A 23,281-nucleotide genomic window follows, 5' to 3' on the forward strand; every position below is an offset into this window, starting at 1 on the left:
CTCCATCCCTAAAAACAGCTGACTTCCAAGACATAGGCTAGGATGGAACTTGTTTGAGGTGATTCTCTACATTTAAAGTGTGTTTTAAAATCAAGGATCATGGGTTCAGGGCTAAAGTCTTAATTAAAACAAAGTGTATTTTTGTATTGATGTTTGTTTGTTTGTTTTTACTGGTGTTATTTTGTTTTTTGAACACTGTAATATCTCAACATATTTTTAGAGAAAAGAGTCTGAGCATTCTGCTACGAATCTGTTGGATCTTGACACTGTAGATGATAGGGTTCATCAAAGGTGGAAAAAGGATGTAGATGTTGCCCATAAGGACATGGACCATTGGGGAGAGATGCTTGCCAAATCGGTGCACCATTGTAAGGCTAATGATAGGAATATAGAACACGAGGACAGCGCAAATGTGGGAGATGCACGTCTGAAATGACTTATGCCGTTCCTCCCGAGAGGCAATTGCCAGAACTGACTTAAGAATCAGGACATAGGAGAAGAGGATAAGTATAGCATCCAACAATAGTGTGCAAATAACCAGCATCAGGGCATAGTAGCTATTGAATCGAATGTCTGAGCAGGCTAGGCGGAGAAGGTCTTGGTGCAGGCAGAATGAGTGAGAGAGGATGTGGGGATGGCAGTAGTGGAAGTATTTCAAACAGATGATAGGGGGTGTAATAAAGAAGAAACTCCTACCTAAGATGGTGAGTCCGATTTTGATAATTCTGGAATTAGTCAGGATGGAGGAATAATGCAGTGGATTGCAAATTGCAATGTACCGGTCAAAGGCCATAGTTAGGAGAACAGAGGATTCCATGAAGGACAGACCATGGATGAAATAGGCCTGGGTAATGCAGGAATCCAGGCTGATCTCTCGAATCAGCCCCAACAGGATCCCTAGCACTGTGTTCACTGTGGACAGTCCCATGCACAAATCAGTGATAGCCAGCATGGCCAGGAAGTAGAACATGGGTTGATGCAGGCTAGGTTCCGTCCAGATTACATACAGCACCAGGCAGTTACCCAAAAGAACAACAGCATAAATGGTGGAGAAGGGAACAGAGATCCAGGGATACAGCTGCTCCAGACCAGAAAATCCCGTGAGAAGGAAGGAGGAATTAGTGTTGGGGCTTACTAAAGCTATCATTCTGGATCTGAGATAATTTTTCGAGGCAGCAAGAAAGTACTTTTCAAAGAGAATGCTCTGATTTCAGATGAGGTAGAATTTCTAAGTAAACAAAATAATGCTAAAAGTTAACTAACTTTACATAATGTAGTCAAGCAACTCTGTCCTTTAGAGGCATATTATCTGTTGGCTGGAAGAAAAGAGTGTTCTCCTGATGTCATTTAAGTGTCATTATTCATCCCCTGGCAGAGATACCTTAGAAGACACCTGTAATGATGAACAGACTGGAGCAGGAAACTAATTTTTGGAAAGGATATGTTTTCTGGGACATTTTCCCAGGGGTGCTGGTGAGATGGTATCCCTATAAAATTGAGATAGATTCTTGAAAGAATTCTTACTTTTCTCCTTCCAACTCATAAAGCATTTAGAATGAAGAGTACTATAAAGTCGTCACTCTGCACCCATATTTCTCCATTTGTGTTGTTTCCAAGCATATTTTCCTCCAAATAGTACTGAGTGGAAATGTTTCTGTTTTCTCCCACTCTAAATGACATAGCCAGAAATTAGTTTTTCAACCTTAGTGATAAGCCAAGAGGAATATTTATGCGTGAAACCTGTGGCAAGTGATTTCCCACGGGAGATTTTACCCTCTGGGGTGTTCAGCCCATGTGTGCTCCTGTGACTTGGAGACTCAGGTTGAAGACACTTGGCCTCTGACATCAACCCAGAGTTCTCTACCCACTATTCATTCATGTCATCAGTTGGCTAAGTATTCATTTAATAGGCACTTATTGAAAGGATGAGCAATTATTTTCTCTTCCTTAGAAACTGTTGTTCTAAAGATCAGAAGGCCAATGTCGAATAACTAAATCTAAAGGCCTCTTTGCAGCAGAAATGATTGGCTTGTTTTTCACATTATTATCCTGATTTGAATTCTGGCCCTGGAAGTCATTGCAAAGATTTAATGGCTCGTATCATGTAGGCAGGTGCTTAAAACTTTATATTGACTTTCATATTTGATTAGGAAACATGTTCATTATTCCAACATGTTAAAGTAGCTTCAGATTCTGGCTTCCATTTATAGCCTATCCTTCATCTTTATCATACCAGTCTCATCAGGCAGCTTCTTTTAGGAGCCTATCCATTTTTATTTCTTGCTCTGAGCTTCCCCCACAGCTCAATGGGTAAAGAATCCACCTGCAGTTCAGGAAACACAGGAGATGTGGGTTCAGTCCCTGGATTGGGAAGATCCACTGGAGAAGGAAATGGCAACCCACTCCAGTATTCTTGCCCGAAAAATCCCATAGACATGGGAGCCTGGTGGGCTACAGTCCAAAAGGTTGTAAAGAGTTGTGCAAGACTGAGCGACTAGGCATACAAGCGAGCCCCTCTCAACATTAGATAACTTAGTTCACTATTTTTAGTAAATTTTCTTCATTGAGTGCCTGGACTTTCTTTGAACACATTTATGTTTCACAACCACCACTGCTTTTTTTTTTCACAAGATGTTTCTCTTGATGTTCTCTCTGCCAATATGTGTTTCTCCATCTTCTCCCCAACCTCTTTATTCTCTTTTTCAAACAATCTTCCGTTTTTTCATCTGAAACATCACTTTTCAGGAAGCCCCTTAACTTGGACAGATATTCTCCAAGTACTTATTATTTTGGTAACATACATTCATCTTTGTATAACTCATTCAATTTATAATTTGATATTCATTAGATGACTTATTTCACTAAGGTTTCCATTACACAGTAAACTGTAAGTTTCCTGAAAGTGAAGAGAGTGTCAATTTTTACTCACTATAGTAGCTTGAAATTTACAAGGCTAAGTTTTTACTCTTTCTGTGATTTTAGACTCATCGATATAATTGTCTCCTTGATATCTCCACTTTGGTATTTAATCTAAAAGTTATAATTATGGCAATTAAGTACTTCATCCTCCCCCTAAATAATTATCTCCCTATTTCCTCCGAATATCACAAAATGACTCCACCAACCACACAATCGCTTACAAAAATTCTAGAACCATTCTTGCTATTCCTCCCCTCACCATCAAATTCTTTATCAGTTTCTATCATTTCTACCCTAAAACATACCCTGAACCTGCTCACTTTCCACCAGTAGACCTGTATATTCCCAGTATCTTGGTTCATAACATCTTTTCTGTGGTTATTGTAATAATTTGCTAGCCAGCTTGTTTTTGCTCTTGTCTCTAAAAAAGCAGAGGAGCCAGACTGCTTTTCTACAAAACTCTACTAGATAGCATAAGCCTTTGTTTAAAAAATTATTCTAGTGGATTCTTATGCTCTTAAAATAAAATTCAAGTTATTCATCATGGATCTACTTCTACATCAAGGACCATTGTTGGCTTCACTCCGTAATCTCTAGGCATCTTTCTCTTCCTCAAAGCAAATTAAGAGTATTCCTGTCTCAGTATCTTTGACCTTGATCTTTTATCTGCTTACAATTATTTAATTCAAGTTTTTTTGTGAAAAATCTCCTTTAATCATTCAGGCTTCAGTTCAATGTTGCTTCTTCAGGGTGATTTTTGTAACCCTGCCATTATTGGCTCCATTTTCTCAAAGAAGTCACTCTCATCGCAATATCCTGCTTGATATTTATACTATTTGCTATATGCTGATTGTCCTTTAGATCTACTGGAAGTTCTAGAAGACCAGGAGTTATGTTTGTTTGTTTGTTTGTTTTCTCCTGATCACTGATATATACAATGAGATTTAGAATAGAGTGAGCATTTATCAAAGAAATATTTTATTAATGAATTTTATCTATGAAATAAGAGCTGCACACCTTACAAAAGGATTAAAAACAAGACAAGTTTGTAAATAGTTGCCATGAGACCTAAGCACTCATATCTTAAGTACTCATATCTGATCCCTGTTGGCCACACATTTTCAATCTTGGGTCATCATATATAAGATTTATATGACATACAAAACAGATGCCATCCTAGAAATTCTTGCTGATCTTGGTCATAAAATACAAATTTTGAGTATGATTCCTATCATGCCCAGCGTGATCCAGACATATAGGGTCTACCCTGGGGTTGATGCCAAAAGATACAGCTATTCTGTGAATGTAGGCCTGCACTGAAAGAACGTACTCTCTGTCAAGCTTCTTCAGACAAGCCATGAAAGTTAATGGTACGGCCAAAGAGAATATCAACATGACAGTAACAAAAGAGTAATAAATGTTGGAAATTTTTTTTAATTCTGTTTGAGATGTAGGATGGGAGCCAGGAAAGTACAGTGTTGACGAGAATGATAAATGAAGATTCCATGGGGAAAGTATTCAGAGATGTTAGATGCCTCATCTGTACCAAGAGGAATAAAAGAGACCCATTATTTCCCCAAACATCATGCTGTGTTATGTGACCACCACAAAGTCAGGGTGAAGAATACTTCTTTCTGAATTTTGGGCAACCAGAATAGTGTCTGACATAAAATAAACTGTAGAGGACAAGCATAGGTGAGTTTCCATCCAATATAACGATAGGATCATGGACTTCCTCTGTGCTCTTTGTCTGGAATGCTGATTTGGAAGCATATCTGGGACTGATTAAACAGAAAACTATTTCTAGGGCAGTCTTTTCTTATATTCTACAGTTTAAACTGACTTATGTGTTCAGACACCTATGGTACTTTTTTTCTGTCCTTTGGAAATAATTCCCTATGTGATTACTTCATGACTTTTTTTGGAATAGGTAATGACCAACAATCCTTGCTTAACCTAAAGGCATAAGAAGTGTTAGTCGCTCAGTTGCATCTGACTTTTTGCAACCCTGTGGACTGTAGCCTGCCAGGCTTCTCTGTTGATGAGATTTTTCCGGGCGGAATATTTGAGTGGATTGCCATTTCTCACCCCAGGGGATCTTCCCAACCCAGAGATGGAGCCTAGGGCTCTTGCACCTCCTGCATTGGCAGATGGATTCTTTACCACTTGCGCCACCTGGAAAGCCAAAGGCACAGAGGGAGTGTTAAGTCTAAAAGTCAGTATCTTTATAATTACATTGAATAAGAACAACTCTGTATTCCAGGACAATCCAGACTTTTGCTTGTACTTCAGCATAATTGTTTAATGACACCCACACTGGACCTGCCTCGAAAAATTCATGATGGTGTCACTCTTAAATAGATGATTCTCATGATCCCAGCAGGGGGCAGAAGCAGGCTGTGAAAGTTTCCCTTTCTTCAAAGATGGGGCATAATTTGCTTGGTAGGTCAGTCCTGTCAAACTCTCCTCTGTCCATGGGGATTCTCCAGGCAAGAATATTGTACTGGATGGCCATGCTCCACTCCAGGGGATCTTCCCACCTCTTTTCCAGGGATCGAATCCAGGTCTCTCACTTTGCACGTGGATTCTTTGCCATCTGAGCCACCAGGGAAGCCCCAAAGATGAATAAAATGAATAAGGCAGATTTGTTCCAAATTGAGTAAATATAGGTCAGAACAAGTATTTCAGAGTTTTAGAATGACTGAAAAGATAAGAACCCTTTATAAGCTTAGTCTAGAGAACTAGATGTTCAGGGGTTGTAAATATATTTGAATAAGAGACAGCTTATTTGCCACAAATCTAGAATAGCCTTAAAATCACAGTTTACGTGAATGACTATAACCATTTCTTGAATGTTCACCTTTATTATATACTATCTTTATGTATGTTTACATATCTGTACCTATGTATGTTTACATACCTATATGCTTATTTACACATATTTATGGTAGCTCAACTGGTAAAGAATACACCTGTAATTCAGGAGACTCAGTTCCATTCTTGGGTCAGGAAGATCTCCTGAAGAAGGATATGGCAACCCACTCCAGTATTCTTGCCTGGAGAATTGCCATGGACAGAGGTGCCTGGTGGGCCACAGTCCACGGGGACAAAGAGTCAGACATGACTGAGTGACTAAGCGCAGCATATTATTTTACTTACTACGTATTGTATAAGATATCTATAAATAATATTCTTAAAATGAATGAGTATTGAAAAAAGACTATCCATTACTTAGAAAGCATGATAAAAAATTATGTTGCAGGGTGCATCTAACTGTGGTCATCTGGGTGTTTAATAAGTTCTCATCAGGATTTGTATGATCTGATTGGACTTAGCATAAATGAGCATCCATGCTCTTGTTAGCTGTCCTTGAAACTACTCAGCAACAGCAAAATATAAGAGGGCATTTGATGATCTATGCATCAGCCAACTGATAGACATTTTTATATCATTGGATATCTTTGTCTCTTTTTTGTGCCCTGTGTTATTTCAACTGGACTGTTCTCAGACTGCTTCCTACCATTACATTTTCATCTCTGATTTGACCCCCTGAAATCTTTGACTTAAAAATGAGAGACTTTTCTTCAACTTGCTGTTTCTTTCAACTTTAAAAGTTGAAAGTAATTCAACTTCCTTCTAGACATAGATGCTGCTAGCATGGTTGCCTTGTTGTTAATATCCATTAAAAAAAAAAAGACCTCAATTCCCTACTCTTCAATATTGCCACCCCAGCCTGAGATGTTTTGCATTTAAGAAGCGATGTTAAATGAGTCAACTTACTCTTTGTAAATTCTCACCTGACATTAACTTGTGTTAAAAGTCAAAGTATGGAATTGTGTTGAGACTTTTTTCTTCATTTTCCTGCAAAACTTAAAAATGACATCTTTATGTACCAAACTGACAGTTAGTACATTTGTCACAAGGTGAGAGCTAATAAGTAGTAATGTTTTTTTCAACCCTGGCTGTATGATTTCAAAATAATGTGCTAAACTGTTAAACTATCTTGCTATACTTGTCAGTTGGCAGTGCAAACATCTTGTGAGTAATGGCTGAATTGTATCCTCTTGTCTGTGAATTTTTACCTTTAAGAATATGCTCCACTGTGTTCACCAAAATTTATAATCTATTCTATTCTATCCCAGGCAGTTTTGCTTCAATTGTCTTTCCTGTTTACCTGAAATTCTCAGAATACACAAAGACATTATTCATCAGTGATTTGGCCTATGCTATCTTCCTTTTCTTTTCTGACTTTTGTCTTCTTGTCTTCTGGGCAATTGTCTATACTACTTATCTTTACCACCCCTTTCATAGCAAGGGCTTCATCCTCAGATCTCTTAAAAGCCTTGTATACTCATTTACAGTCACTTGTTAGATGCATTGCTTTCAGAACCTCCCCAGCTAGATTCAGAATAGGGAAAGGAGTATATCAAGACTGTGTATTGTCACCTTGCTTATTTAACTTCTATGCCAAATACATTATGCAAAATGTTGGGCTGGATAAAGCACAAGCTGGAATCAAGATTGCTGGGAGAAATATCAATAAACTCAGATAAGAGGAGCTAAAGAGCCTCTTGATGAAAGTGAAAGGGGAGAGTGAAAGAGCTGGCTTAAAAATCAACATTCAAATAACTAAGACCATCTGGTCTTATCTGGTCCCATCACTTGATGGCAAATATACGGGGAAGCAATGGAAACAGGGCTCCAAAGTTACTGAAGATGGTGACTGTAGCTATGAAATTCAAAGATGCTTCCTCCTTGGAAGAAAAGCTATGACAAATCTAGATAGCATATTGAAAAGCAGAGACATTACTTTACCAACAAATGTCCATCTAGTCAAAGCTATGGTTTTTCCAGTCGTCATGTATGGATGTGAGAGCTGGACAATGAAGAAAGGCGACTGCTGAAGAATTGATGCTTTTGAACTGTGATGTTGGAGAAGACTCTTGAGAGTCCCTTGGACTGCAAGGAGATCAAACCAGTCAAACCTGAAGGATATCAGTCCTGAATATTCATTGGAAGGACTGATGCTGAAGCTGAAGCTTCAATACTTTGGCCACCTAATGTGAAGAATTGACTCATTGGAAAAGCCCCTGATGCTGGGAAATATTGAAGGCAAGAGAAGGGGATGACACAGGATGAGATGATTGAATGGCATCGCCAACTCAATGGACATGAATTTGAGCAAGCTCCAGGAGTTTGTGATGGACAGGGAAGGCTGGCATGCTACAGTCCATGGGGTCACAAAGAATCGTACACAACTGAGCCACTGGACTGAACTGAACAGAGATTCCAAATTAAAATGCCAGGGGAAACAAAGATTACAAAAAATTCATAAATCATCTCCAGAATCAAGTATCCGGATAAGTGGTTATTGAAGGAGAGGATTAAACTGGCATATGTTGCTTCTGGTGACCCTATGTTAATGACTACAAGGGCAGAGAAACCATCAGAGACTGGGTAAAGAGGGCAGACCCCTAGTCACTTCCGTGATATAGATGCTAAAGCATCCTGGGGAGAATGGAATTCTGTTTAGTGGAATCCCATGAAAGGATTGCAAGACAGCAGTGACTATCAAGTCACAAGTCCCTTTTTACATTCTCATCAATCCAATATTTATCACATTATAATATAAGCAAAGTGAGAGCAAAACTACCTCCCCTTGCAGTCCATGGGATCGCAAAGAATCATACACAACTGAGCCACTGAACTGAACTGAACTGAGATTCAGAATTAGGATGCAAGAAGGAACAAGGATTACTCAAAATTCATATGTCACTTCCAGAATCCAGGACCGAAGGATCCTTCAGGTAGATCTTTATAAGATGACAGAGAAAACTAGGATACAAAAAGGTCAGGGGAGGAAGAGCAATGGGGGCAGTAAAATGCTTAAAGAAACAGTGGCGTCTTTAGGCAGAAGAACCTAATGGATTTAAGTGAGGTTCTGGACAATTAAAGAGAGAGAAGACATTTACAAGAAAGGATAAATAACCTAATTCATTTAAATAAAACATACCAATGATCTAACTCCCAAATCAAGCTGCAACTTGAATTGCACGAAAAGTAATACTAAGGGAGCAGAGCCTGTTTTCCAATAACATTAGCTGTTTACAACCACTCTTGTCATGGGGTCCAATATACTGATACATTTCCGCAAAGTCTCAACTTAGCCCTTCATTTATGTCTTCAGTGCTTTGCCCTCCCATGTGCCCATCTGAGTAAGAGACAGTGAAATAATTTAAATACACCAGTGCAATGAAAATAAGTGTCTTTATTAGGCAAAGGCCAGATGCTCAAAACGCTTCATAATTTTTCCATATTCAGTTTTTGGGCTCTGAGGATGAAATAACATTTCCTGGAAATCAGGAAGGGGAGCTTAGTGATATCTGTGGGCCAGGGCATTGGCAACACCAGTCACCACCTTCTGAAAGTTAGCCTGCAGCTCCGGGGTGAATTCACCTCCAAAGCGGCGAGCCAGCACAACCACCAGCACATTGCCCAGGAGCTGTGTGGAAAAGACATTAAGCAAGGGCAGGGTTAGTGCAGGTACCCAGGTTAGATTCAGAGTATTTCAGATTCATCCCAAGCTGTGCCCCTAGGATATTAGCACAAAGATGACTGAAGTATAGATGCAACTGCTGATGTGAAGCTACCCATATCAGGCTGAATTTATATTTAGAAATGTTTCTCTCTTTCTATCTTAAACCAGAACTTGTTATCATTTTTATTATTTTGAGTCATTTCAAAAAGCAATACATTTTATCCCTTGAAAGGAACAGATAAGGGGAAAATATTAAATATCATTTTCAAAGTAGATGAAGAAGTCTTTTTTGAACCTGAGCACTCAAAGAGTATAATTAGAAAGAGAAGACATTGCAGACAACAGAGAACAAGAATGACTCTGAAGAAATGATTATTGTGAGCAAAGAGGTTGCTGCTAAGTCGCTTCAGTCATGTCCGACTCTGTGTGACCCCATAGACGGCAGCCCACCAGGCTCCCCCGTCCCTGGAATTCTCCAGGCAAGAACACTGGAGTGGGTTGCCAATTCCTTCTCCAATGCATGAAAGTGAAAAGTGAAAGTGATGTCGCTCAGTCGTGTTCGACTCTTAGCGACCCCATGGACTGCAGCCTACCAGGCTCCTCCACCCATGGGATTTTTCAGGCAAGAGCAAAGAGGTTAAAAGAATCTAAATGGTTCAGAGAAGTCCTTAGCACTCTAACCAGAATACATCTTCTCCATTCTAAACCACATCCTGCCATTCAGCCCTCTCCCCATGACACGAGCTTCACCATAAAAAGAAGAAGGAGAATGTTGAGGATTCCACAAACTCACCCTGAAGTTCTCAGGATCCACGTGCAGCTTATCACAGTGCAGCTCACTCAGTGAGGCAAAGGCACCCTTGAGGTCATCAAGTTGCTTCAGGCCCTCACTAAAGGTGTCTAACACCTTCTTGCCATGGGCCTTCACCTTAGGGTTGCCCAAAATGGCATCAGCAGAGGACAAGTCCCCAAAGTGCTCAAAGAACCTCTGAGTCCAGGGGTAGACAACCAGCAGCCTAAGGGGAGAAAACAGCACAAGGTCAGAGGAAGTCAGCAGCTTTCAGAATCTCAGGGAACAGCTCAGTCCTCACATGCCCAGGTGCATTTCACTCTCCTTAAACCTGTCTTGTAAGCAGGATACCTACCTGCCCAGGGCCTCACCACCGACTTCTTCCACGTTCACCTTGGCAAATAGGGAGAGGACAGAAGCCTTCTCCTCAGCACTCAGCATGGTGTCTGTTTGTGTAGCTGCTAGTGAACACAGTTGTGTCAGAAGCAAGTGTAAGCAGCAGCTGGCCCAGCTCTTCCTTTTATGCTTAGCCCTGCCTCCTGCCCTCCCTGCTTCTGTGAGCAGATTGGCTCAGGCCAAGGTGTGGTTCCACAGGGTGAGGCTTGAATGATGACAGTCATACGTCTCCTTGGTCTTCCTGGCACTGACTTTAGACCGTCAGCCCTCTTTCTGGGCATTTCTAGGTCTCAGTCATTCCAGCAATACACATTGCTACTAAAATCATCTTCCTTAGCAAGTTTGCTTGTAGAGATTTTAGAGTCACAAAGAGGTAACCTCTTGGAACCCACCTCCTCAATTTTCTTATTACACAAATGAAGAATCCAGGCTCCAGAAAGTGGAAAGAATTTGTCCACTATGATTCAACTTAAGACTATGTGGATGGATCATCTCCTGGGACTTCAGAATATGCAAAAAAATTACATGGACAGCCTAGATAAACCCTCTGTCCCTGTTCTAAATATGCATCTCTTTTGTTTGCTTGTTTGGGATTAAATCATTCTGGTATGAAAACAAGTATTCATTTGCCTTTCTACTCATTCAATCTTTTCTTAATTTAATTTATGACCAAATAAATAATGATAGAAAAATAGAATAAGTATGGATCAAGAGCGCCTATGAAATGGCTACTCCATTAATCCATAGATGAAAACATAGAGACCTCTCCATGTAGTAAGAAATACAAATAAATAAAAAATCAATCAAGCCCCCAAAGTTTCAATAATCCTGAGAGAGGTTATGTGTTCAAAAACTAAATAGAGGCATATAAATTGTTTCCTCATGGACTGACCTGGGAAAGTATCTTGAAGAACAGAGAAGCTTCTCTGTGATTTAAAAGGAGGGATAAAATTGTGGAAAGACATTCCAGCTTGAATCAGATTATTTGGTCTTCTCCTCTAAACCTCTAAGAGTACTGTATGCATAAAAATTTCTTCTATTTCAATTCATCTTTAATTCTGTTTTCTCTATATACTTTGTTTATACCTTCTTTTACTAAAATTTATCCTTCTTTATCTACAGCTTTTCAAATATTTCTTCTCTCTTTGCATCTCCTCCAACCCATGTAATAAATCCTCTTACATTCTTAGGGAAGAACTTCTGAAGTATAGAGGTCTGTTTCTTACTACTAGAAGATTCAATGAAAAAGCAAAAGCATCAAGCATTTCTGAGCTCAGCATTAGATCTCAGAGTTCCCTGAGTGTCCCCTACTTTCTATCATCTCTACTTTCTGCATCTTCCCTTCTTCTTGAATTTCCACTTCCTTTAAGTAAGGATAGGAGCATATATATTTACTTCCCTTCTCTCACCTTAGAACCGTCTCCTGATTCAGACAACTTGATGCCTAGAATCACCTTTCTGTCAACTTTGCCATCACTGGCAAAATGTGTTTTAAAAAATCTCAAAGAGACACAGATGTATAGAACAGACTTTTGGACTCTGTGGGAGAGGGAGAGGGTGGGATGATTTGGGAGAATGGCATTGAAACATGTATACTATCATGTAAGAAACGAATCGCCAGTCTAGTTTCGATGCAAGATACAGGATGCTTGGGGCTGGTGCATTGGGATGACCCAGAGAGATGATATGGGGAGGGTGGTGGGAGGGGGGTTCAGGATTGGGAACTCATGTATACCCGTAGCGGATTCATGTAAATGTATGGCAAAACCAATACAGTATTGTAAAGTAAAAAAATAAAATAAAAATAAAGAGCACAGAAAAATAAATTAAAAATTAAAAAATCTCTCATTCTGTCAGCTCTATGTCTCTGTAACTCCAACTAATATATTTTTAGGGGAACTAGAAGGAAAGGACTTCTGCATTTCTAGTTATTACAAAGAAATTCATGAGTCCAGTTTTCGTTACTCCATCTTCCAAAATATTTTTTCCATCATTGCTAGGTAAATGAAGATTCCTCACCCCCTTTGTTCTGGCCTATTCCCAATCAAGTGCTTGTGAACAAATTAATTCTGATATTTTCAGACATGTAGAAAAGTCTTGGATCTTGCCTGGCTCTCTGGAAGTTAGGGTAGGATTATATCCCCACAAGATTATACGGGAAAAAAATATAGAGTTTAAACATTTTCAATTTAAATTCACTCTTTTCTGCAACCTTCAAAGAAAAAGGCTCTAACTATTGGTCTATACTTAGAAAAAAATTTCCACATGTTGACTTCTGGGAAAAGAAATCTTTCAAATGTTTTAAATGTTAAAAACAAAAAACTACATTTGATTTGACCTTTAGTTTTGAGTTTCAATTGATTAAACTGAAATCTCTGTTAGCTTCATCATTGTTTTATTTTTTTTTTGTTTTTTAATTTATATTTATTTATTTTAATTGGAGGCTAATTACTTTACAATATTGTATTGGTTTTGCCATACATCAACATGAATCTGCCACGGGTGTACATGTGTTCCCAATCCTGAACTCCCCTCCCACCTTCCTCCCCATACCATCCCTCTGGGTCATCCCAGTGCACCAGCCCCAAGCATCCTGTATCCTGCATCGAACCTGGACTAGCAATTCGTTTCTTATATGATACTATACATGTTTCAGTGCCATTCTCCCAAATCATCCCATCCTCTCCCTCTCCCACAGAGTCCAAAACACTGCTCTATTTGTACTCTTTAAAAGACCTATTTCACATCTCTGATATCAGAGGTCAGGCATATGTGAGTAAAGGACTTCTTCTGGAAAACTTTGGCCATATCTTTTCAGGAAGTCTGTGTTATGGAAAACTCACAGAACTTACTAAATAATAGTATAGTCTATTCCTATATTTTCTTGTAAAAAAGCCAAAATGTCAGGGCTACAATTTTGCTGTCTTGACTGACAGAAATTAACATGTACTTAGACTTCCCCTATCATTTTCTGTTTTCAGATTATTTCCCTAATTCATTAGCTTTGAATTAATTATTTGTAAATATTTGATCTAATATTATATTAGTTTCAGGTATACAACATAGTGATTCAGTATTTTTAAAGACTATGCACCATTTAAAGTTGCAATAAATTATTGACTATGTTTTCTGTTCTGCACAATATATCCTTGTTGCTAATCTATTTTGTACATGGTAATTCTTATCTTTTAATCCCCTACCCCTATCCTGATCTTCCCTTTCCTCTCTCCCCATGGGTAACCACTAGTTTGTTCTCTATATCTGTGAGTTTGTTTCTGCTTTGTTATATTAATTTGTGTTGCTTTTTATGTTCCACATATAAGTCACAATAAACAGGATTTTGTTTTTGTTTGTCTGACATTTCACCAAGCATAATATCCTACAGGTTCATCCAAGTTGTTACAACTGGCAAAATTTCGTTCTTTTTCATACCTGAGTAGTATTCCAGTATATATATGTGCATATGTGTATATATATACACAAATAATTCTACTGTATCTTCTTTTTTAAGTCTTCCTTTGCCATGAATGGTCTATGACCCCCTCTGTTGTACTGACTGCTGCAGCCACCATCATGCAAGTCTCAGGGCAAGAGCTGTTGTCTTTCACCATTGCTGCTGCTACTACTGCTGCTAAGTCGCTTCAGTCTACTTGGTATGATTAAAGAGTGAAACAGGTTTTTCTTTCTATTACCATAACTCTGCAAGGACAAGGCTGCAAGTTGTTATAAGACAATCAAAAGTTCAGGCAAAAATAAGGAAGAGGGAATAGTTATAGAAGTAGGGTGATGTTCAGAGCTTAAAGTGCAAATCCAGGCTGCCACTAAAAAGGTTCTGGAATGCTTCTTAGGCCCACTACTATCTTCACCATCATGAGCTTTCTCAGACGCTGTGAAGGGATCCACAGCATGTCTGCTCTACTTTGTTTCCAGCCCCACTGAGCATTGAACATACACACACAAGCACACGCTCATACAAGTCCACAGAGAGGGAAATAAACAGGTTTTTGTTGTTTTTTTTCCCCTTTATCCCAGTCTGGCAAGGCCACCTAGTTCCTAATGTTCTATACCAGGATGGGCCTACTCTGAGTATAATTAAGTGGGTAAATATTGACTTTCTTCAAGAGAATCATGACATTCATCCAGAGATGTGTGGTTACATCATTTAGTTCAAAAATTTCACTCAACTAGAATTCTTTTGTACATGCTTTGATGTTCAGTTTTAATTACCCAAGTAGAATATTTCACCAAACTCATCTGTATTCTTCTGGGTAAGGTAGCTGTTTATTCGATTATTTTCCATTCGTTTATGACAAGATAAAGCATTTATTATTTACTCTTCTTTCCCAGATGTACAATATCTTATTTACCTCAGTTTTAGCATTGTTTCAAAAATAAAGTAATATAAAATAAAACAAAAAAATAAAATGAAGTAAATTCTTCTTGAAGAGCAGAACTCATAGAAACAGAGGTCATAAGCAGAATAGTTTAGAAATGGTGCAATTTAACTCATGTTTTAAAAGGTCATTTTTTTTCTAAAAACAGTAATATAGCAATAAATTTGATAAAATATATCCTAATTATTACAGGACAGTTAATGTCTCAGTTTATCAATTGCATATTAATATTTCCTCCACTGGGCTCAGGTTTTAATTCATTCAGAATTAGCTTTTATTTACCTCAAAAGTGGGCTATGGTATTGATTTATCAAGAACAAAGGGGCAGTCTTTCTCAAGTGAAATTTGAAGCCATATGTCTGGAAAGGCAGAATCATGGTTTCAGACTGGGCACCCTTGACAAATATATAAGGCATTAATTCCCAAAGCCAACTTTTAGGGCACTTAAGCATCTGCCTGGAATGCGGGACACTTGGGTTCGATCCCTGGGTTGGGAAGATTCCCTGGAGAAGGAAATGGCAACCCATTCCAGTACTCTTGCCTGGAGAATCCCACAGAGGGAGGAGCCTGTTAGGCTACAGTCCATGGGGTCGCAAAGAGTCGGACACGACTGAGCGACTTTACTTTACTCTCTGAGGCTTCAGAGATGGAAAATCTAGAATAGCATCCTAAATTCCCATGACATTCAATTGGCTGATTTTAAAATGATTATGGAAATCTATGCATGACATTACTTACTTCTCGCTCTCTCTCCTCTCCTTTCTCCCCTCTCCTCTTCTTCCCTCCCTTTCTCTCACTCTGACTCTTGTGTCTCCCTCTCTCTCACTGTCCTTCTCTCCTTGCCTCTGGTCTCTTTCCATCTTTCTTTCTCCTACATGTACACTATCTGCATTAACACATACTGAACATGATCTATGAAGCAACATGATGGGCCGGAACTAGAAGTAACTTGGGTACATTATCAAGTAAAATCAAATATTAAGGAATTAATTTTACTCTTAGACTTTTACAGAAGCTCCACTTTAACAAGGAATGAAAACATATAACAAGCTGCCAAGTCTCTTTCCATCCTTTGACTTCCTCACTCCCAACATAGAGACACCAACACCAGCAATACAGCAACAGTTCGAACTTGATCCAAATCCCACCCCAGTGATGTTCTCTTGAATTCTCCAGTATTGGGATTTTCAGTCCCAACTTCTTGCCTAGATTCATTGGCCAGTTCCAAAGGTAAAGGAATAAAAGAGAGTACAGTAAGTTCTTCAGATATTCTATAGTTTTTTATGAACATTTAGAAAGAAGAAGGGTACTTTGCTTTCTCATTCCAAATTGTGAAACACACAGTCTCTCTTATCCTCTTTAAAATCTTTTGAAAATGTCTAATTCTTATGATGACTTTTCTGTGCTCAGGAGTGTGAAAGGAAACTTCCTAAGATTTTCCTGAGATACCTCTGATTCTGGAATGTGACCCTGTGGTTATTAAACCTAGTGTTGGGGTGTAAAGCATTCTTGTTGCCTACTATGTATAAAAATATGAGAAGAAACATATAAATATTTAAAAGCTCATTTGCCTTCAGACAGTTAAAAATACAGTGGTGAAACAGTAAACTTTAATGCATTGTCTATAACCTGCTAGTAAGATAGAATTGTTCTGAATATACATTTTATAGAAGGAAACAACATATTCTGTTTCAGGTAGTCACGTCTAAATTTAATCAACAGGAGCATGATATAGATTTAAAGAAATGCATGCAAGTAAGAAGGTTCTAGAAGTCCTTCCAATTGTACATATTAAAAAAAAATAATTTCACAAGGAGATAGTTAGGGAGTTTGGGATGGACAAGTACACACTGCTATCTTTAAAATAGATAAAAGACAAGGTCTTACTGAATAGCACTGGAAAGTCAATCAATGATATGTGTGAGCCTGGATGGGAGGGATTTGGGGGAAGAATGGAAACATGAATATATATGGTTTAGTCACTTTGCTATGTACTTGACACTATCACAACAGTTTTAATTGGATATACCCCATATTAAATAAAGAGTTGAAAAGTTTTTAAAAGTATTACCTATAATCAGAAAGCAAGTATCTAATCAGTGATTTACCTTCCTGTATGCTTCCTCATTGTATATCGTAGCACTAACACCAAAGAAACACTATGCAATAACATATTTTTCAGATTGTCCTCTACCCCCAGGAGTTTTGGGACAAGAAATAATTGTTCATTCACTGATTACTTCACTTAATAAACATACACTTACTGTCTATGGTGGATCTGCTATATAAGACATGGTAATCATGTAGGATAGTACAAAAGGCAGAAACCCTTATACAGCACACAGAGTGAGTATGCTAGACAGGAAAAAATTGGAAAGTTTGAAGTGGAAGGGTTTGGAAGAACCTTCTTAGGCAATACTGGAAATTTCACTGATGCCAAGGTCAAAAGATTCAAGCAACTGTTATGTGAGCACTGAACTTTTTAACTGAAATGGGAGGTTGAGGTTAATTTTGGAGGTGTTTTGGGGCAAGTGGAACAGAGAGATTATACATTAGAATGGGAACACCTGATGTAACAGCATTGTTGCCTAAAACGTGCAGGCAAGAGAAGTATGAAAAAAGGAAACGTTAGTAACAGTTTCTTGAGCAATTATTATGTCTCTGATTGAGCATATTATTTCTTTAGTAATTAGTGGGTACGGATCAGAGAGTTATCTTGAAGTTTCTGTCTAGATTTGAAGTTTCCCATGAGCCCCTGTAATGCTAGTATCCTCACTATATTTTAAACCTTCTTATAGTTCTTACGCTTTGAGACAGGAATGTCATCCAATATTGACTGTGTGTGGTCCCCTTACTTTTCTCATTTCCCTTGTTCTCTCTGTATAAGACACAAAGGCTCTCTATCTGTAGACCCTCAGGGACTTTCCCATATCCTTCAGTTCAGTTCAGTTCAGTTCAGTTCAGTTGCTCGGTCATGTCCGACTTGTTGCGACCCCATGAATCGCAGCACGACAGGCCGCCGTGTTCATCAACATCTCCCAGAGTTCACTCAGACTCATGTCCATCGAGTCTGTGATGCCATCCAGCCATCTCATCCTCGGTCTTCCCCTTCTCCTCCTGCCCCCAATCCCTCCCAGCATCAGAGTGTTTTCCAATGAGTCAACTCATATCCTTAGCAGAAAGAAAAAAAAAAAAAATGAGTAAAATGAATCAGGAAATTGAGCTGAAAGTTCTTTATTAGGAAGAAGTCATATCATTGAGAGTGGACATTATTTCCCCAAGTTCAAAAGATAAAATCTGGAAAAATACTGGGACTTTCATGACAATCTAATGTTTAAGACTTGGTGTAATGCAGGAGGTGAGAGTTCTATTTCTGTTCAGGGAGCTAAGATCCGACATGCCTTGTGGACTAAAAACCTGAACATAAAAACAACAGAAACAATATTTTAACTCAAAAATGACTTTAAAATTTTTGAATTATTAAAAAATAGAAAAATGTAGGGAAATAGGATCTTCCAGATGAAAGTTTTAATTTTTAGGTAGATTGATAAGGAGTCCAGGGCAGTCAAGGGGTCTGGAGATCTGGAGGAGGAGAAAAGGACAAACTATTTTTTTCTACATTACATTGTCTTAGTCACATAAGAAATTTTTTCTTAAACTTTGAGTTGTTTTGACAATAGTCTTGAAGATTAGCTTTCTTTAAGCCCAGAGTTAATATGGAATGAAGCAGGGCAAAGGCTAATAGAATTTTGCCAAGAGAATGCACTGGTCATAGCAAACATCCTCTTCCAACAACACAAAAGAAGACTCTAAACATGGACATCACCAGATGGTAAACACTGAAAATAGACTGATTATATTCTTTGCAGCCAAAGATGGAGAAGCTCTATACAGTCAGCAAAAAGAAGGCAGGGAGCTGACTATGGCTCAGTATGACCTAAATCAAATCCCTTATGATTATACAGTGGAAGTGGGAAATAGATTTAAGGGACTATATCTGATAGATAGAGTGCATGATGAACTATGGACTGAGGTTCGTGACATTGTACAGGAGACAGGGATCAAGACCATCTCCATGGAAAAGAATGCAAAAAAGCAAAATGGCTGTCTAGGGAGGCCTTACAAGTAGCTGTGAAAAGAAGAGAAGCAAAAAGTAAAGGAGAAAAAGAAAGATAAGCATCTGAATGCAGAATTCCAAAGAATAGCAAGGAGAGATAAGAAAGCCTTCCTCAGGGATCAATGCAAAAAAATAGAGGAAAACAACAGAATGGGAAAGGCAAGATCTCTTCAAGAAAATTAGAGATACCAAGGGAATATTTCATGCAAAAATGGGTTTGATAAAAGATAGAAATGTCATAGACCTAGCAAAAGCAGAAGATATTAAGAAGAGGTGGCAAGAATACACAGAAGAACTGAACAAAAAAGATCTTCATGACCAAGATAATCACAACGGTGTGATCACTCACCTAGAGCCAGACATCCTGGAATGTGAAGTCAAGTGGGCCTTAGGAAGCATCACTATGAACAAAGCTAGTGGAGGTGATGGAATTCCAGTGGAGCTATTTCAAATCCTGGAAGATGATGTGGTGAATGCTGCACTCAATATGCCAGCAAATTTGGAAAACTCAGCAGTGGCCACAGGACAAGAAAGGCAATGCCAAAGAATGCTCAAACTACTGCACAATTGCACTCATCTCATATGCTAGTAAAGTAATGCTCAAAATTCTCCAAGCCAGCTTCAACAATACATGAACCGTGAACTTCCTGATGTTCAAGCTGATTTTAGAAAAGGCAGAGGAGCCCGAGATCAAATTGCCAACATCCACTGGATCATGGAAAATGCAAGAGAGTTCCAGAAAAAACATCTATTTCTGCTTTATTGACTATGCCAAAGCCTTTGACTGTGTGGATCACAATAAACTGTGGAAAATTCTGAAAGAGATGGGAATACCAGAGCACCTGGCCTACCTCTTGAGAAACCTATATGCAGGTCAGGAAGCAACAGTTAGAACTGCACGTGGAACAACAGACAGGTTTCAAATAGGAAAAGGAGTACATCAAGGCTGTATATTGTCACCCTGTTTATTCAACTTATATGCAGAGTACATCATGAGAAACGCTGGGCTGGAAGAAACACAAGTTGGAATCAAGATTGCCGGGAGAAATATCAATAACCTCAGATATGCAGATGACATCACTTTTATGGCAGAAAGTGAAGAACTGAAAAGCCTCTTGATGAAAGTGAAAGAGGAGAGTGAAAAAGTTGGCTTAAAGCTCAACATTCAGAAAACGAAGATCATGGCATCTGGTCCCATCACTTCATGGGAAATAGATGGGGAGACAGTGGAAACAGTGTCAGACTTCATTTTTGGGGGCTCCAAAATCACTGCAAATGATGACTGCAGCCATGAAATTAAAAGACGCTTACTCCTTGGAAGAAAAGTTATGACCAACCTAGATAGCATCAAAAGCAGAGACATTACTTTGCCAACAAAGGTGCATTAGTCAAGGCTATGGTTTTTCCAGTAGTCATGTATGGATGTGAGAGTTGGACTGTGAAGAAAGCTGAGCGCCGAAGAATTGATGCTTTTGAACTGTGGTGTTGGAGAAGACTCTTGAGAGTCCCTTGGGCTGCAAGGAGATCCAATCAGTCCATTCTAAAGGAGATCAGCCCTGGGTCTTCTTTGGAAGGAATGATGCTGAAGCTGAAACTCCAGTACTTTGGCCACCTCATGAGAAGAGTTGACTCATTGGAAAAGACTCTGATGCTGGGAGAGACTGGGGGCAGGAGAAGGGGACGACAGAGGATGAGATGGCTGGATGGCATCACTGACTCGATGGGCGTGAGTCTGAGTGAACTCCAGGAGTTCGTGATGGACAGGGAGGCCTGGTGTGCTGTGATCCATGGGTTCGCAAAGAGTCGGACAGGACTGAGCGACTGAACTGAACTGAACTGAATGATTAAACAAAAAAACAATTCATCTTGCTCATGGGTATGTTTTTCTTTAAGCTTTGTACTAATAATTATATAAAAACAATGGATGTGGCTTGAAGACATGGTTCTCCTTCTTAAGAACCTTCTGACTAATCCTGTTAGCTCAGGATTTAGGGAGAGGGTTTGATAAGACCTTTCTATTGTTAGTAACCAATTGAAAAATTATATAAGGTCTTTATAAGACTAGCTAGTGGGGCATTCTCTTGTTCCCCTTCTGATATCTATGTCAGAAGCTTTCTCTGTCTTTTTTTCACTGTATTAAACCTGGGAGAATGGCACTGAAACATGTATAATATCATATAAGAAACAAATCGCCAGTCTAGATTCAATCCAGGATACAGGATGCTTGGGGCTGGTGCACTGGGATGACCCAGAGAGATGGTATGGGGAGGGAGGTGGGAAGGGAGTTCAGGATTGGGAACACATGTACACCCGTGGTGGATTCATGCTGATGTATGGCAAAACCAATACAGTATTGTAAAGTAAAATAAAATTAAAAAAAAAAAAAAACTGCCATGCAAAAGCTCTGAGTGACCAAGTTTTGTCTCTGGGCCCAGATTGAAACTGTCTGCTCTGGAAGCCAAAAATCTGACACCATTCAACATACATTATCACAATGGTCATCAACTCAAAGAATTCAAATGGGAACTCTGTAATAACCTAGAGGGGTGGGAATGGGCCAGAGGTGAGAGGGAGATCCAGGAGGGAGGGAAAATATATACACCTATGGTTAATTCATTGGAGAAAGAAATGGCAACCCACTCCAGTATTCTTGCCTGGAGAATCCCATGGATGGAGAAGCTTGGTGGGCTACAGTCCTTGGGATCGCAAAGAGTCGGACACGACTGAGCGACTTCACTCACTCATGGTTAATTCATATCAATGTATAACAGTAATCAAACCAATATTGTAAATCAATCATCAATCAGTTAAAAATAAATATTCCTTTGGGGGCAACAAAATAGGACAGGATCTCAATGGTATTTGTAGGTGAGGGCATCAGCCACATCAGCCACCACCTTCTGATAGGCAGCCTGCAACTCTGGGGAATTCCTTGCCTAAGTTTCAAGCTAGTGTACTCACCAGTATGTTGCCCAGGAGCTGTGTTTGGTAGAGATAAAAAACAAGGACACTGTTAGCGGAGGCACCCAATTTGGACTTAGTATTTCAGTCTCATCCCAAGCTGTGCCCCTAGAATATAAGCAGAAAGATGGCTGAAGTGTAGATGTTACTACTGATGTGAAGCCACCCATATCAGCCTGAATTTATACTTAGAGATGTTTCTCTCTTTCTGTCTTAATTCAGAACTTGCTATCATTTTTTTTTAATTTTTTGAACTATTTAAAGAAGCAACACATCATTTTGTCTTCCTTACTTAGAAAGAGATAAGGGAAAATCATGAAACAAAAATTTTAAGTGACTTAGAAGAAAGTCTTAATACTCAAACACTTAACACTTAAAATATTTAAATATAAAGAAAATACTGCAGAGAACAAAAACAAGAATGAATGAGAGGAAATGATGCCTGGAAACAAAGAAGGTAAAACATTGCCCATAAATCATCAAAGGGCAAGTCCCCAAAATAGTCAAAGAACCTCTGAGTTGAAGGGTAGACAACCAGCAGCCTAGAGGGTGAAAACAGCACAAGGTCAGAGGGAGTCAGAATCTCTGGCAGATGCCTGCCAGAATCTCAGGCGATGGCTCTGTCCCCACTCGCCCAGCTGACATTCACTCTCCTTCAGCCTGCCTTGTAAGCTGAATACCTGCCTGCCTAGGGTATCTGGACCAACTTCAGCCACCCTCATCTTGCTCCACAAGGTAATGACAGTAGCCTTCTCCTCAAGAGTCAGAAGTACCATGATGTGTCAAAAGCAGGTGTAAGCAGCAGGGGCCCTGGTCTTCCTTGTGAGCCCCACGAGCCTCCTGCCCTCTCTGCTTCTGAAAGTAGATTAGCCCAGGGCATAACACAAGTTCATTGGTTTGGGGAAATGTAAGATGCACTCCTCTTCCTCAGTGCCCTTCATCTGTGATTGGCTGATCCAGTGTGTCTAGACTCAGAAACTCTGCTCTCCCTGCTCTTATCTCTTAGCTTCATTTCCTTCATCCATCCATTGCCTCTACAAATATATTTCCAGTCTCATTTATGCATAAATATTTTAGTCTGATATTGTGTAATGTATCTTACAGCTTAAACCTATGAATTACATTTTATCTATGAATTTAAAAAGTTAAATTCAGAGATAAGAAAA

The 23,281-nt window shown here is 39.1% G+C and overlaps 2 protein-coding genes across 2 annotated transcripts; both read right to left on the reverse strand.

Moving 5' to 3' along the window:
- On the reverse strand, nucleotides 206-3,206 carry LOC102183163 (olfactory receptor 51V1). Its single transcript, XM_005689908.2, has 2 exons — nucleotides 3,141-3,206; nucleotides 206-1,204 (listed from the first exon to the last, which is right to left on the reverse strand). Exons 1-2 carry the CDS (start codon nucleotides 3,204-3,206, stop codon nucleotides 206-208), a joined length of 1,065 nt encoding a protein of 354 aa, XP_005689965.2.
- LOC102176710 (hemoglobin fetal subunit beta-like) lies at nucleotides 9,168-10,745 on the reverse strand. The gene is made up of 3 exons (XM_005689816.3): nucleotides 10,603-10,745; nucleotides 10,251-10,473; nucleotides 9,168-9,421 (listed from the first exon to the last, which is right to left on the reverse strand). Exons 1-3 carry the CDS (start codon nucleotides 10,686-10,688, stop codon nucleotides 9,293-9,295), a joined length of 438 nt encoding a protein of 145 aa, XP_005689873.1. The 5' UTR covers nucleotides 10,689-10,745; the 3' UTR covers nucleotides 9,168-9,292.

The sequence above is a fragment of the Capra hircus genome, chromosome 15 (assembly GCF_001704415.2).
Source record: "Capra hircus breed San Clemente chromosome 15, ASM170441v1, whole genome shotgun sequence".
NCBI classification, from domain to species: domain Eukaryota; kingdom Metazoa; phylum Chordata; class Mammalia; order Artiodactyla; family Bovidae; genus Capra; species Capra hircus.

Coding starts and splice junctions, on each gene's coding strand:
- LOC102183163 (XM_005689908.2), bottom strand. CDS start 3,206: ATGATAGAAACTGATAAAGAATTTGATGGTGAGGGGAGGAATAGCAAG. Junction 1,205..3,140: donor AGAATGGTTCTAGAATTTTT/GTAAGCGATTGT, acceptor ATCTGAAATCAG/AGCATTCTCTTTGAAAAGTA.
- LOC102176710 (XM_005689816.3), bottom strand. CDS start 10,688: ATGCTGAGTGCTGAGGAGAAGGCTTCTGTCCTCTCCCTATTTGCCAAG. Junction 10,474..10,602: donor GGTGGTGAGGCCCTGGGCAG/GTAGGTATCCTG, acceptor TTCTCCCCTTAG/GCTGCTGGTTGTCTACCCCT. Junction 9,422..10,250: donor TGGATCCTGAGAACTTCAGG/GTGAGTTTGTGG, acceptor TTTTCCACACAG/CTCCTGGGCAATGTGCTGGT.